General features: G+C 33.5%; 2 protein-coding genes across 2 annotated transcripts; both read right to left on the reverse strand.

Annotated features, from left to right (window-relative positions):
* Positions 1–2,919: 2,919 nt before the first annotated feature.
* On the reverse strand, positions 2,920–10,998 carry LOC107462330 (uncharacterized). The gene is made up of 15 exons (XM_052253373.1): positions 9,705–10,998; positions 9,420–9,542; positions 9,189–9,337; positions 8,893–9,103; positions 8,583–8,817; positions 8,348–8,498; positions 7,960–8,260; positions 7,617–7,674; positions 4,874–6,204; positions 4,526–4,651; positions 4,286–4,434; positions 3,992–4,202; positions 3,625–3,862; positions 3,265–3,415; positions 2,920–3,198 (listed from the first exon to the last, which is right to left on the reverse strand). The coding sequence occupies exons 1-15, from the start codon at positions 10,981–10,983 to the stop codon at positions 2,920–2,922; spliced, it is 4,992 nt and encodes a 1,663-aa protein (XP_052109333.1). The 5' UTR covers positions 10,984–10,998.
* Positions 10,999–12,577: 1,579 nt separating this feature from the next.
* LOC107462336 (G-type lectin S-receptor-like serine/threonine-protein kinase SD1-1) lies at positions 12,578–15,534 on the reverse strand. Its single transcript, XM_016080913.3, has 7 exons — positions 14,964–15,534; positions 14,696–14,824; positions 14,376–14,536; positions 14,073–14,283; positions 13,721–13,958; positions 13,473–13,623; positions 12,578–13,397 (listed from the first exon to the last, which is right to left on the reverse strand). The coding sequence occupies exons 1-7, from the start codon at positions 15,466–15,468 to the stop codon at positions 13,110–13,112; spliced, it is 1,683 nt and encodes a 560-aa protein (XP_015936399.1). The 5' UTR covers positions 15,469–15,534; the 3' UTR covers positions 12,578–13,109.
* Between the last annotated feature and the right edge of the window lie 678 nt (positions 15,535–16,212).

Raw genomic sequence — 16,212 nt, forward strand, 5'->3', positions numbered from 1 at the left:
TAGTAAAATCTAGAACAAGTAGAACATTAAAAACTGTAAAATGAGACCTAGAACAAGAAGAACAGTAAAACCTAGAAGAACATAGAAGATATCAGTAAGATACACCCATATATATGAGTCAAATACACCCATTGATAACAGTAAGATATACCCATAGATATAATTCAGATACACCAATATATATCAGTCAGATACACCCATAGATATGATTTAGATACACCCATATATATCAGTCAGGTATCACTCAAACATGCATCAATATCAAGCAACATTACAAGGTCAAGCAATATACACCCATGGACAAGCAAATATAAGCAAGTGCTGACTATTACAATATATCAGTTCAGAAATATACACCCAACATTTTATGCCATATACACCCAACAAATTACTCCATATACGCCCACCAAACTACGGAATATACCCCCAAAAATCATTTACCACAAGAACTAGAACAACAAGAACAGTAACACCTACAAGAACGAAGAAGAACAGTGTAACATAGAAGCAAGAATAACAGTAAAACCTAGAACATTATAAACTGTAAAATGAGACGTAGAGCAAGAAGAACAGTAAAACGTACAACAACGTAGAAGAACAGTAAAACCTAGTTCGAAATCTGGAAAATATACAGGAATGGTAATGTAACATACCTTGAGTATTATAGCTTTGTTTTCTCTGGAGATTCTTGATCGAGAGTTTTCGAATGTTAGCGACGAGTTGTATATCTTGAGTTTCGAATGTTGCTCGAAAATGGAAGGGTTGCGTTTTCTCTGAATGGGTTTGAGAAGTGGAAGAAGTGGATGAGTCTGTCATTAAGGGGCGGTTTACGCGAAGAGAAGCGTAACCGTTTGAGTGGGAGCGCGTGAATGTTACGCTCCATTCAATATAATTAGTGCGAGTGTGGAATGTTTGTGGATTGGGGGCTTGTAACACTTGTAAGGCCTTATTGCTTGTATGTATAGCAGGCCCGTATAACAAAGGTGGGCTAAATATTTATTTGATGTAATGAAAATTTAAATATGTTAAGTTAATGAGATGGAAGGCACCAAGCATGGCTTTTTCTTAAGTAGTCCTATATATTTTATGAGTAATACTTAAATTAATTTTCGATAGATTTTAGATTTAATATTTTAATTTTTAATAAATTTTTATTATTCTAAAATTCTTTAGAAATATTTTTGTTATATAGATTATTGATCCTTCCATAATTTTTTATTAAACATTTAATATACATATTAGATAAATAAATATCTAATAAATTTTATTATAAAGAATTAAATTCTAAAAATATATTATTATAAAATAAATTAATCTCTTTAAAATAACCGAAAAATCAATTCATTATATGAAACTAACTTTTGAAGAACTTTTACAATAATAAAAAATTGCTAAAAAGTAAAATATCTAAAACTTTTTAGGCCCAATTTAAATGTTTAATCAGCAAATACTTATGTTCTGTTGGGGGGTGGGAAACCTAACTTCCAATTAGTTGTCCATTTCCCTGAGGCTAAATCTGTTGCGGACTTAATAATAATTGTTCTAGGTCCATCTGGAAACAAAGTGTTCTCACTTTGATTTACCTTACCCCAATTGGAATTGGTTAATTAAAAAGTTGTGCATCTTTTTGAATAGTTGAGCAGCCAATGTTGACTGAAAGTCTGAAACCCATAAAAGTAAATTTCACAAGATAGCATTATTTAAGACTTCATATTTTGTCCTCATATCTAAGGAAATATGAAATTATTTCAAACCATGCTTAAGTAAGCTTTAAACAAGTGGTACCTAATAATAATATATTTCAAATAGTGGATTACTGCATTGAGAAACAATTAGGTTATGTTCCCACTCAAGACTTGCTTCTCATGACTGATTTTTTGGCAACGCTTCACATGTTCAGATAAACCACATAATACCCTCTGTTGCCTTCATAACTGATTCACAGAAATAAAAATTAAAAAGGAACGGAAAAAAAAATTACACACAGCCACACATAGGGGTGGCAAGCGGGGGGAAGTTCGCCTTTTGGCGGGCTGGCCCGCTCCACCCCGCCTAGTGAAACGGTCCCAGAATTCTAACCCGTCCTGTCTAACGGCAGGTTGGTGAGCCGACGAGCTAAATCCGCTAAATAATAATTTCTAAAAGTATAAACAAATTATAATTTTTATATTAACAAATATTCAAGTCTTTGTAATTATAAATATCTAATAAATATAATTATAAATCAAGTTTTCATCCAAAATATAATTATAAATATTGTTTCCAAAACAAAATAAACATAATCCAAAATATAATTATAAATATTGTCTCTAAAATAAAATAAATATAATCCAAAACACTCAATTTTTATCTTCATTCTCTTGTAAGTTGGGTTAGGGAAAGTTGAATTTTGGCAAAAAATTGTAAAAATACCCCCTGTTAAAAAAATACTAACCCGGCAGAGAAGCCCGCCCCGCCCCACCAAAGCCCGCCGTTTAAGCAGTGCAGATTAGACGGGCTTTTACTATTTGGCGGTACCAATTTTCTAACCCAGCCCGCCGTTTTTTGCAGGTTACGCGGACCGACCCGACAGATTTAGACCCGTTTGCTTCCCCTAGCCATACAGCACAAACCCATTTCACATAAATGATTAGAGATAAATGTCACACTACTAAGAAATTCTTATACCATTTTATATTTTGCCTCATCACCAGTATGGGCCTTATTGGGCCAACTTTCTTTAATATTTTTGGTAGAATTGCTCAACCATAATCATGTTATGTGATGAATACTATACAAAATTTAGGTTTTGCATCAACCAAAAAAAAAAATTTTACGTTTTGCAAATTATACAATTGCACCTTAATTGCTAAGGCTTGTAAATTCTAACTATGTAAAGTGAATAAGTTGAACTTTTGGAGATGTGACTAATACTTCTTCTCATCTAGATTCTAAGACTTCGATACTTAATTCATTGGCAGAATCATATTGATATGGATATTCTCCAACAAATAGAGCAGGTTGCTTTGGCTTAGGCAAGGGAATTTCACTTCCAAACATCATAATCACTGATGACATGTCTGGTCTGTCATATGGATGTTGCTCCAAACAAAGAAGACTAATCTGAATGCATCTCAATACTTCAGAGAGGTTACAAGACTCTTTTAGGATATCATCAACAATTTCTAGAGGCCTTTCTTCTGTCCACAAATCCCATGCCTGTTACAACATCAAGTTAGGTGAATGAATAATAATATCATATAATTTGCTTTAGTTTACACTTACATAACCAATAAGGTCTGTGCTTTCATTTTCCCAATGATTTCCTTTGTTTTTCTTTCCGGATAGTATCTCCAGTAACAAAACGCCAAAGCTAAAGACATCAGATTTTACTGAGAAGTTTCCATCTATTGCGTATTCTGGTGCCATATATCCACTAATGCACAAAGGTAAAACAAGAAAGATCATGATTAAGTAAATAAGTTGTACGATCCAGTTATGATAATTAACAGGTGGAAATTCAGGTGAAGTCGACTTCACGTTAGTCAAATCAGTCAAATCATCTAACGGCTCTCAAATATCAACTTCACGTGAAGTCGACTTCACCTGAGTTTTCACCTAATTAACAATGTTAAGTGTTCGTACTATGTTCCAACCACTCGTCGCGTCGTTGCTGCAATTTGGTCTCCTCCCAAAATTCTAGCCATGCCAAAATCCGATATTTTAGGATTCATTTCACTGTCAAGTAAGATATTACTTGCTTTAAGATCTCTGTGAATGATTCTAAGTCTTGAATCTCGATGAAGATAAAGGAGACCCTTTGCAATCCCAAAAATCATATGGAAGCACTTCGACCAATCCAAGAGCTTTCTTCGCGTTTGATCTAGAAATTTTCATACAAATCAACATTTTTTTTCAAATTTGATCGAAACCAGAAGATGAATTCTACATAGTTACAACTACTTTGAAGTATGAACAATTTTATTAAGAATAGAGAATCAAGATTGCATACCAAATATGAAGAGATCCAAACTTTTGTTTGGCAAGTATTCATATACAAGCATTTTCTCTTCATTGTGAATGCAACATCCATGAAGCTTCACAAGATTACGATGTTGAAGTTTAACAATCAGCGCAATTTCATTTTTGAATTCTTTGAGCCCTTGTACAGAACCTCTACAAAGTCTTTTAACAGCAATCTCTTGCCCATTTTTCAATAATCCCTACAATTATCAATTGCAATATTCCAATTCATTAATGAGCTTATGTTCTTAATTTTTCCAACATATCTTATCATATGTATTACCTTGTATACAGGTCCAAAACCACCTTCTCCAACCTTATTATTGATTGAAAAGTTACCAGTAGCTTTAGCTAAACTAGATAGATCAAACAATGGAAGCTCTAGATGACCCTCTTGTTCTTCAATGAAACTATCCATTATTGCTGCATTCTCTGCATCAATATTCTCACACGAAGTTAATCATAGCTTCCATAACTCAGAAGCAGCCTTTGTGAACCTCATAACAGAATAGAAAATCCTTACCTTTGGCCTTGGAACTTCTTCCTCTTATGCAAGTGAAGTAGAGAACTAAGAGCAAGCTACATAATACAACAAAAATTGTGCTTCCAACTGCAATTTCTATCTTGACCTTGCTTCCGTTTCTTGTCTCTTCAATTATTCATTTTATTTTATTTTCACATAAAACAAAGAATTTCAATCTCAATGATAGTCATAAGAAAACTTAGACCATATGGTATAATAATTTAGATTAAGCTATATTAAACAATCAAGCAAGTATTGTGTAGCAAAACATACAAAAGACTGTTTAGCCATAAATAAATATATTAGTGAAAGATTAATTAAGAGTTTAATAGAACATATCCACCATACCTAATTCTGAGGCAGGAACTCTAACATAAAGATCTTGCCCTGCATTTGGTTGAACTCTCAAGTCATTAAGATCACCAAACCACAAAGCACAACCATTGCCTTCTCCTCGAATATCCGAATTCGCATATGCCATACAAGAACAATTCCTCAAGCACTTATCTCTGCACTCAACCGAGTTCATACTCTGATTTAAGTACCAACAATTCTCAGTATCAGGCACCTTCATCTTAACATACTTGATAAACCCATCGCTTTCGCAATTCAGTGGCTTGTCGCGCAAGCAACCTCCTTCATAATTCAATCCGATCCATTCTTTTGGCGACTTAGGCCTATACCCTCTCAAACATTCACAATCATTTGGAGACTCAGCCATGTCACATTTCCCATTAGGACCACAAGCACCATACTCATCACAAAAATCCCTTGGCATCGAACCATACATCTTCCAAACACCTTGTGTCCACACAAGTTGCATAATCTTGTTTGTGGTTTGGTTCAACATCATTCTAGCTTTCACAGAGTTGTTAACAAGTTTGAACATGTAGTAAACTTGGTTTTCATCAGCAAAGTAGATGAACTCGAAAGCCGGGCTAGGCTTGTTTGTTGGTTTGGCACTGTATTGAACTCCATTCCAAGGACCACTATTGTACTGCTTCACTGTTCCAATCCTCTGCATCGGTTCAGGCCACTTGGTAACATCCATAACCCAATTCAAGGTTCCTGGTGAAGGATCATTCTCATTCTTCCACGCAGTTACGCGCCAATCGAAACCAGTTCTTAAATCCTTCCCAACCTTCATTCCTGGCAAGAGTGTATCACCAGGATAATCAAAACTTTGCCATAGATAGTTCTTCTCTTCATTCTCATCATTTTCATCTCTCAGAACAAGGTTTCCTGAATCCAACAGTTGTAGAATTGGATTCTTGGGTTTTCTTGATATGCTCACAGACCATAGAACAGTGTTCTTGTTTTTCTGAGTAAGGAGGATTGTGCTATTTGCTGTGTTGTTTATCAGCAACACAACAAAGTTGTGATTTGTGGCGGGTTTTTCACGATTTGCAACCCATACTATGGTTCTGACTGGGATGTTCTTGTACCAAATGCCAAGGTAATAATTGATGTTGGTGGAGTTATCAAGAGTGAAGAAACCAAGTTCAAAGTCTCCATTCTTGGAGACTAATGTTTGGTTTTCACTTAGAGACTGGAATTGAGTTAAGGTATCTGTTGCAGCTATGGTTTTGGAGAGAAGAAAATAGAGAAAAAGGTGGAAAATAATTGGTACAAAGTGGTGAAAGTTTTTCATTCTTTGCATGTTTACAATATTGTGATGTCTTTGCAGCAATGCATAAATTAAAACAGTTCAAATAGAAGAACACATGAATGAAGAACAGTGTAATAGGCTACCGTTTTTTTAATTATTATTTTCCCACTCTTCTTTTAATTTCCAATTTTGAATCTTTGTTTGCTAGTTACCTTTTGACTCAATCACTCAATGTTCATAATTCACAAAGCAGAGTTGAATAAATGTGAATATGGGCGTCAATGCTGACCGATATTATTATGCATTTGCATTGAGGAATGTCATTGTCAAAAATAAACTATGGTCTTGACTTTAGGTTTAGAAATCAGAAAAATATCTGAGAGTTAGAAGGATAATTTAAGAAGATAGTTGGATAAACCAGTTCTTATGGCGGCTCTTATTATAGATGTTTTCATTGAGTTCTGAAAAACGATTTTCTTTTTTTGTTTTCAATCTTAAAATTATTATTTTTTTTTTTTGGTGTCTAATCTTTTAGATTTCGGTATTACAATTACATTCATATTTTAATTTTAATTTTATTTATTTTAAAATAAAATTTAATTTTCATACTGTTAGTCAAAAAGAATTTATACAAAAACAATTAATCATATATTAGTAAAAATATAGTTTTAAATTTATTATTTAAAAAATCATCTAAATAAATTTTATTATTTTTTTAAAAAAATCATATATTGGATGATTGTGATCAATGTATCCAGATTAAATTCATAATCAAATTAAAATAAATTTTTATTTTTCTTTAAAATTGACAATTATTTTCAAATTAAGCTATATTATTTTTCCTGCTAGATTATGAGATGAATATTATATAAGTCAATCCAAATCTTTGTGTCTTGAGCAATTCTCTTCTGATGAACCAATTTTCTAGCTGTCGTTAAATCCGTTCAAGGGTTCCCACTTCCCACTGAAGAATTGTACGTAACTTATAAGGTATGTAAGTGGTTTGTATATTTCTCTCGTTGACTTTGAAGGTAAGAGCTTTGACTTCTACATAACCATTCTTGGTTCACTCTTGTTGCCTTGTCTATTACGCTTGAAAAACATTATGTTATTTTAACTTTATTGGGAAAAGAGAAATGGGTGAGAGCCATTAAAATGTATTGATTTCAGCCCTTCTATTTGTGCTGGTTTAGTAATTTAACAATATATTTTTAAATATTAATGACTAACTATAATGCATGAATATTAATAATATATACTATTTTTAAAATCATTTTAAGGATACATGTTAAAAATAAAGTTAGACATGTTGACACGTGATAATATTTAAGTATGTCTAAAAGTGTCTAAAAAAAATTTTAAGACATAGTTAAATACAGGATGAATGTTGTGTCCGAAATATGTCCGACACATAGATACTTCAAATCACCAAAGTGTCTGTGGTTTATAGATGGCTAACTACCAACTAAAAACAATAAATACTGCTTTTCCTCTAGAGATTCCTCATGCATGCTTAATTTTCTGTAAGTATTGGTCTTTACTAGAAAAGTTAGTTAAAAATAACACTGTTGATTTTTCACAAGATCTGAAATGGATTCCTATCGGTATATTTCATATGTTTGATCATTTTAAACTCATGAAGTCCTAAAATTATGACATTTTTCTGCCTAAAATATTGTAACTAACGTTAATCACTTCATACTACGCCAGCACCCAGCATATAGGTAAAAAGAAAATAGAAAAAATATATATAAAAGGCCAATGATCATGCCATTTTCCATAAATATTTTGTTACACACGTTGTAATTGAGTGTTGATTCCTAACGAGCTTCTAAATCTGAGATACTTAACTCATTAACAGAAGGTGCATCATTTATACATGAAGAAGAATATTCCTGACATGAATACTTTCCAACAAAAAGAGCTGGTTCTTTTGGAAGAGGCAATTGAATTTCACTACCTAACATCATAACCACAAATGATATGTTTGGTCTATCATGTGGATTTTGTTGCACACACAAAAGACCAATTTGGATGCATCGCAATGCTTCAGAGATATTGCAATAGTCTATCATATATTCATCAATCAATTCTAAGGGCCTCCCTTCTGTCCAGAAATTCCATGCCTATAACATACCAAATTATGAATCATTCATGGTAATGTAAGTAATTATGTATGAATAGATCAGAAATAGAATTGGAATGTCACTTACATATTCAATAAGGTTTGTACCGTCTTTCTGGCGATGGTTTCCTTTATTTTTCTTTCCAGATATTATCTCCAACAATAGAATACCAAAACTATAGACATCTGATTTTACCGAAAAGTTTCCATCTAATGCATATTCTGGTGCCATGTATCCACTAATAAACAATATAATAATAAACATTATTATTGACAAGTCTAGAATGGTATAATTGAAATTAAGAATTGTTTAGGAGTCTTACTAAGTTCCAACGACGCGCGAAGTTTTTGAGGTTTGGTCCACCTCTAAAATTCTAGCCAAGCCGAAGTCCGATATCTTAGGATTCATCTCACTATCCAACAATATGTTGCTTGTCTTAAGATCTCTATGAATAATTATGAGTCTTGAATCTTGATGAAGATAAAGAAGACCCTTAGCGATTCCGCAAATTATGTGAAATCGCTTAGACCAATCCATCAGCATCCGTTGGGTTTGATCTGATATGCGTTCATATTTGTTAATATTTACACGTGTTGAACACTAAAGATGGATTTGAAGACTAAATTCCTTACCAAATATGAACAAATCTAAGCTTTTGTTAGGCATATATTCGTATATAAGCAATTTCTCTTGGTCTTGAATGCAAGATCCATAAAGCTTTACAAGATTACGGTGTTGAAGTTTAGCTATTAACGCAACTTCAGTCTTAAATTCCTTGACACCTTGTTTGGAGCCTCTAGAAAGTCTCTTGACAGCAATTTCTTCTCCATTTTCCAATGTTCCCTATAATTTATCAATTGAAAATATTGTAACAAGCAAAAGATTTTCTTCTCCAATGCTTCTTAAATTAATTTGTAATCTATATTACCTTGTATACTGGTCCAAAACCACCTTCTCCAAGCTTATTGTTGATTGAAAAGTTGTCAGTAGCACTAACTATACTAGATAGGTCAAACAAAGGAAGCTCCAAATCCTCTTCCTGTTCTTCCTTTAAATGATCTGCTACTGATGCACTCTCTGCGTTATTTTCTTACATAGGTTAATCATACTAACATAATTCAAGAAGTTTTCTATGCTTCTCAAAATATAAGAGCCTTACTTTTCATTGTTGCACTCCTTCCTCTTATGAATATGAAATAAAGAGCTAACAATAATCCACATAATATTGTAATAGTGCCACCAACTGCAATTCCTATCTTCATCTTGGCTCCGTTGTTTGTATCTTCATTTTTTTTAAATCACATGTATAAAAACACAAACATTTAGGTGAATTTGAAGGTAGTGATAGTAAAAGGAGAATTTAAATCATTGGATACATTTTAAGACAAACAAAATGAATGAATATTAGAGCAAGAATTCAAAACCAAATAAACATAGATCATACCTAATTCTGAAGCTGGCACTCTAACATATAGGTCTTGCCCTGCATTTGGTTGAACCCTCAAGTCATTAAGATCACCAAACCACAAAGCACAACCATTGCCTTCTCCTCGAATATCCGAATTCGTATAAGCCATACAAGAACAATTCCTCAAGCATGTATCTCTGCACTCCTCCAAGTTCTTGCTCTGATTCAAGTACCAACAATTCTCAGTATCAGGCACTTTCATCTTCCCATACTTAATAAATCCATCGCTTTCGCAATTCAGTGGCTTGTCGCGCAAGCAACCTCCTTGGTAGTTCATTGCCTTCCAATCTCTTGATGACTTAGGCCTAAACCCTCTCAAACAATCACAAGCATATGGTAACTTGCTAACATCACAATTACCATTAGGACCACAAGCACCATAGTCATCACAAAAATCTCTTGGTAACAAGCCATAAACATTCCACTCTCGTGCCGCCTCGTCCCACGCCAAATGCAGGAGCTTATAGCTGCTCTGGTTCAGAACCATCCTAGCTTTGACAGAGCTATTCACAAGGCTAAACATGAAGTAGACTTGTTCCTCGTCGGCGAAGTACTTGAACTCGAAAACCGGACTAGGCCTTATGGTAGGTCTACCAGTGTAGTCAATTCCATTCCAAGAACCTCTGTTGTACTGCTTCATTGATCCTACTCTCTGCATCTGTTGAGGCCAATTGGTAACATCCATTCCCCAAGACAAATTTCCAATTGAAGGATCATACTCGTTCTTCCACGCGGTTACTCGCCTATCGAATTCAGTCCTTAAATCCTTGCCAAGCTTCATCCCTGGCAAGAGTGTATCACAAGGGTAATCAAAACTCTGCCATAGATAATTCTCTTCATTTTCATCATTTTGTTCTCTCAGAACAAGGTTTCCAGAATCCAATAGCTGAAGAACCATATTTCGAGCTCTTCTAGAAGGAGTTATAGACCATAGAACAGAGTAATTCTGATGGAGGATAAGTGTGTCATTATTATTCTGTGTTTTGTTTATCATCAAGACTGCGGGTATTTCTGTTGTGACTGGTCTTTCTCGGTTTGCGAGCCAAACAACGGTTTGAACCGGTATCTTGTTGTACCAAATCCCAAGGTAACGGTTGCTAGAGTTTTGGGGAAGAGTGAAGAAACCGAATTGGAAGTTTTCATTCTTGGAAACCAATGTTTGGTTTTCAGTTAGAGACTGTGACTGAGTTATGGTATCAGTTGCTGAAACAATTTTTGACACAAAAAAGAGAAGGTAGAAACTTATTAGTGGCATGTCTTAATAGTAGCATTGGATCTTGAAACAAAACTCAAATGTTTGGTATTAAAATTAACATTAATGTTGTCTAGTTCTACTTATTTTCTAGAACTGTGATCAATCATAATAAATGAGTTCACATTCTTGGATGGCTATATTTTGTGCAATTGTCAACTGAGAAGTCAAAGATTGCAATGAATGCACGTTACATGGAAGACTTTATGATGCTAAATATTCTTAGCTGTAGTGACAGAAACGTAAGATAATTTTCTTGTAATGCAATACGAAAACATCATCTCGATTTGAGGAATTCAGTTAAGAGGATCAAGTGTTGAATTTTACACTCATTAATAAAGTTAGAGAATATTAATGGGGAAATTCTACACTTGATGATTGGGGAAATTCTTGTTTTCCCACTTTATTGTATACCATTAAATTTAAATATCTTTGTTAGTAATCATGATTATTTACTATCGAGTAGATGTAGTTCTTTTGATGGGAATAACATAGTTCTCTCCATGAACTTCATAATTTCCTAGTGAAGAAAGATATGTATATAGACACAACTGTTGAATTATTTTTTCCAATAATTTCATTTAGCGTTTTAAAATTGACTGTAAGAAACGACAATTTTGGATAGCTACTATATGTGGTTCACATTTTTCACGGTCATGGAATTTCAGCAGCTTCTTCCTGGTGATAATATTTAATCAAAACGTTATTGAAAATTCTAATTCATCCTTTTTAATTATTTTGTTAATTTGTAAACGCTTTTTTTAAATAAAAAAAAACCTAAAAGGAGGTTAAGATTTCTTTTAACCAAAATAGTAGTTCAATTATTTATCTAATATACATAAAATATACAAATATGCTATGTACACATAAAAAATTAGCTATTAAATCAGTTATTTGTATAGAATTTATATTTAAATATAAAATATAAATTAAAAATAAATTAAATAATATGTATTTATATACAAATATATAATAACTAATTGAATAACTTATTTTTGTGTGTCTATGGTATAGTTGTAAAAAGTAATGCTTTGAAATGATTCTAAGTACTCTTGAAATTTAGTTCGTATCTCTATACCGACTAGAAAATGCACCAAATTTTTTTCCGAGAAAGGAGGAAGAAGTTATTCATCATTTTTCTTGTCGTAAATCTGTTGAGGAATTAAGATTTTTTGTTGGGGGGACTCTGGCTAGCAGCCGATATTGACTTGAGCAATGCGTCTTCATTAATTTTCCCTTTTCCAAAGTCTTTGATATTTTGGAAAATTTGCATGTGTGAATATATTCAACCTAACTAATGATAACATGTGGACAAAAAGATAAATACATGAATCCATGAACAACTAAACTTCAAACATATCAAATATGCATTCCTTTGTCGCAGGGAACATTTCTTGCAATAATTCTTGTTTGAATGGATTGGTTATACAACAGAGCTCTAATTCAGATACATTATTCAAAAGTGCCTCTACTCATTAAAAGTTAAAATGGAAAAATCAGATGATTTTGGTTTTGTCATGGTGTTACAGTTTTGTGTCATTGCACAAACCTCTTTTCGGAACACTCAAAAAACGACCATTTAATTTTAACACTAAAATGAGAGTTAAGATACAGCTAAAACAGAACATTGACAAAGTAAAAAGGGTATAAAGTACAAAAACATTACCACATTGTGTCATGAAAGTTGAGATACTACACAAAATTTGGGGTGCATGTTATATGCAACCAAGGTTTCTAAATTCTAACTATTATAACAAGAGAAAGAAAGAGCTATATTTTTTTTTTTTTGAACACAAGAGCTCAACACAACACAGTGGAGCAACAAACTAACAGACACACTAGTACCAAAAAGCTTAGAAAAAGTGACACAACAGCACAAAAAGGAGTCCCTTTATCATCTCCGGCATAGCCATCAACAATCAAAGGAATCTACACCTTTCCATTCGTTGGAGCTCATCCCGTCATGTTGAATATTTCTTCCACACCTTTGCTTACATTCTGGAATACTCTTCTATTTCTTTCCAACCAGATGTTCTAGACGATTGCGCAGGAGCACCTCAGTCATTGCTCTCGATCCTCCTTCCTCCTTGGTTCCTCTGTCCAGCTTAAGAAAGAGCTATATATAATTGTTATCGAGGTTCCACCTCTGTAATGCTTATTTCATTTTGACAAGAGGAAGAACTTTTGCCATCAGAATTTCCACCAATGATGAAAGTAGGAAACTTTGGTTGAGGCAAATCGATTTCACTTCCTAACATCAGAACCACAGATGACATGTCCGGCCTATCTTGCGGATGCTGCTGCGCGCATAGCAGGCAAATGTGGATGCAGCGCTGCGCTTCCGACGAATTCCATGACTCCTTAAGGCATTCATCAACTAGTTCTAAGGACCTTCCTTGCTTCCATAGATCCCATGCCTAGTACACAAATTCATCATGTTAGAATTCTTGAAATGTAGCATACTAAACTAGTTTCCTCATATATGTACTTACATGTCCATATAGATTCACATTGTCACTTGGAAAATATATCCCTCTATTTTTTCTCCCTGTGATTATCTCCAGCAACAAAATTCCGAAACTGAACACATCAGATTTTACCGAGAAGTGTCCACTAATAGCATATTCTGGTGCCATATATCCACTATAAGTTAACAAAACAAACATTAGATTGATCATTACCAAGGTTTTTTATTTAGCTTTTGACTAAAAGTGAGAATAAAAAAGAGAACAATTCTTACAAAGTTCCTACTATTTTCTTTGTATTTCCTTTGCTTTGATCTCCTCCAAAACATCGAGCCAAACCAAAGTCAGAGATCTTTGGATCCATCTCATTGTCCAATAAAATGTTACTTGCTTTGAGATCTCTATGTATAATCCTCAACCTAGAATCCTCGTGAAGATAAAGTAGGCCTCTAGAAATCCCACAAATGATGTTGAAACGCTTAGGCCAATCCAATAATTTTCTCCGTGTTTGATCTGTGACCACAATACAATGATATTTTGGTCACAAAGTAAAGCATTGGCATAAAGGGATAGCAACTATGTCAATCAGATAGTTTACATTTACAGGGTAGCTTAATGGATCCTGACCAAAAATAAAGCCGTCTAAGCTTTTATTAGGCATGTACTCATATATCAGCAGTTTCTCTTCATCTTCGATGCAACATCCGAGAAGCCTTACAAGATTTCGGTGTTGAAGTTTGGCTATGAGTAGTACTTCATTCTTGAATTCATTTATCCCCTGCCCAGAACTACTCGAAAGCTTCTTTACCGCGATTTGACGACCATCATCTAATGTCCCCTGAATAACAATTGCTCAGAGAAAGTAAAATTTCTTAAGTTTGCAGAAGTTACCTGTTCTGAAATTAATAAAGTGTCATGTTAGAAATTCACCTTGTACACAGGTCCAAAACCACCTTCCCCTAACTTGTTTCCCATTGCAAAATTACCAGTGGCTTCAACTATTCTTGATAGGTCAAGAAATGGAAGCTCTATATCTCCTTCTTCATATTCATTGATTTGATCAACAATCTCACTAGCTCTCAATCTCATATCTGCTTATAAGTTATAACATGATTTATTATTTAAAGAAAAGGAAATTATGACAAAAACCAACTAAAAGAGGGTGAATTATTAAGTAAAATAAACATTACCATTTAACAGTATCATCACATAAGAGAGAATTAATGTATTTTAACATTTAAACAATTTACCTTCTAACTTCTTTCTTCTTTTTCTGAATATGTAACAACAGGCCAATATCATTATCATTCCAGAAACTGTAGCAACTGTGCTTCCTACTATTATTCCAACTATCTTCTTGTGATTTCCCCCTCCAGATTCTGATATCCACAATTCACCATTTAAAATAAATATGAAACTACCATTACAAAAAGAAATAATAAACAAGACAGTGACAATTATGATTTTTAACAAATGTGGACAATAATTAATCAATGATTAAAAGAGGTTAATACATACTGTGTTCCTCTGAAGCTGACATTCGAATATAAAGAGCTTGACCACCTTCCTTAACCAACCTAACATCAAACAAATCACCACTCCACAATTTGCATGCACTCCCAGTTACAGAATAAGCCATGCAAGAACAATTACTCTTGCAGCTTCCCTTGCAACCTTCCGCTCCCAATCTTTGGTTCAACAAAGAGTAGCCGCCACTTGGTTCCTTGAACACAGAATAAGCAACAAACACGTCAGTGCTACAATTCAAAGCCTTGTTTCTAACACAGCCCTGTGTATAATCCATTGAACTGTAACCACTCGGTGACTTAGGTGTGAAACCATCCAAACAGAAACATGCTGGTGATTGATTAATGTCACAGTTCCCATTTGGTCCACAAACTGAAGGGTAGTCACAGTAGGTATCGTTTCTTTGTGTCCCAGAAGAAGGGTAGTTTTGGTTCTGTTGTTGTGATGTTGTGAAGGGTAAGAGAAGAAGATGAAGAGTGAGGAGAAGCAGGTCCATTATTCTTCCACTCAATGGTGGCTAGTTTTTTGAAACTGGGACTGCGTTTTATTCAAAAGGTTGTTGAGTACTTGAGTATGGTTGACAATGATTAATAGCGTAGTTGACTAGCATTGTTGCTAGTCCTTCACATATTAAAGAAAACAGTTTACTTTTATTTTTCAAAAAGTATCTATTTAATAAATTGATTTAATTGTTTTTTTCGTCGTACTTTTGAATTAGGTGAATTGCCAAAGGTAGAGCTATATTTCTTCATGGTAAAATTGTAAGATTTGGTAAAGGTATGACAAAGTGGTATTTATGATAAAGTAATACTATGCTTGACACACATAATGAAGTATGCTTCATTTCATGATACTACTATTTTCAAGAATTTAAATAGCTAAAAAAATATACATAAATAATTAGGTGAACTCTACCATGTCCTTTCTAAAATAAAAGATAAATTATCCTTTGTGACATATACAGTGATTATTGATAAATTATCTTTCAACCAGAGTTTTAAAATTCGAATAAAATTGTCAAATCTAATTGCTATCTCTAATATGACCGCTAGAAAATCCTAAAAACAAGAGAGCTAAAAAACTGATAAAAATTTGTGATATATTAGTTAAAAATGATGGTAATTGGTGCGTGAAAGAAGACACCAAGATATTTTATTTTTTATTTTTTCTCTTTAATTGCTCTTAAATTATTTTTTAATCATTATTCAGATAATAAAAATTCTAAAATGCTAATTATTGA

The sequence above is a fragment of the Arachis duranensis genome, chromosome 8 (genome assembly GCF_000817695.3).
Source record: "Arachis duranensis cultivar V14167 chromosome 8, aradu.V14167.gnm2.J7QH, whole genome shotgun sequence".
NCBI lineage: Eukaryota > Viridiplantae > Streptophyta > Magnoliopsida > Fabales > Fabaceae > Arachis > Arachis duranensis.

What these genes read in the sequence shown, in the direction of transcription:
- LOC107462336 (XM_016080913.3), bottom strand. Translation starts at nt 15,468, where the DNA reads ATGGACCTGCTTCTCCTCACTCTTCATCTTCTTCTCTTACCCTTCACA. An exon ending in AAGAAGAAAGAAGTTAGAAG is followed by an intron (nt 14,537 to 14,695) that starts GTAAATTGTTTA and finishes ACTTATAAGCAG; the next exon opens with ATATGAGATTGAGAGCTAGT. An exon ending in ATGTGAATCTATATGGACAT is followed by an intron (nt 13,398 to 13,472) that starts GTAAGTACATAT and finishes TTTGTGTACTAG; the next exon opens with GCATGGGATCTATGGAAGCA.
- LOC107462330 (XM_052253373.1), bottom strand. Translation starts at nt 10,983, where the DNA reads ATGCCACTAATAAGTTTCTACCTTCTCTTTTTTGTGTCAAAAATTGTT. An exon ending in AAGGAGTGCAACAATGAAAA is followed by an intron (nt 9,338 to 9,419) that starts GTAAGGCTCTTA and finishes AAAATAACGCAG; the next exon opens with AGAGTGCATCAGTAGCAGAT. An exon ending in TCGCGCGTCGTTGGAACTTA is followed by an intron (nt 8,499 to 8,582) that starts GTAAGACTCCTA and finishes ATTGTTTATTAG; the next exon opens with TGGATACATGGCACCAGAAT.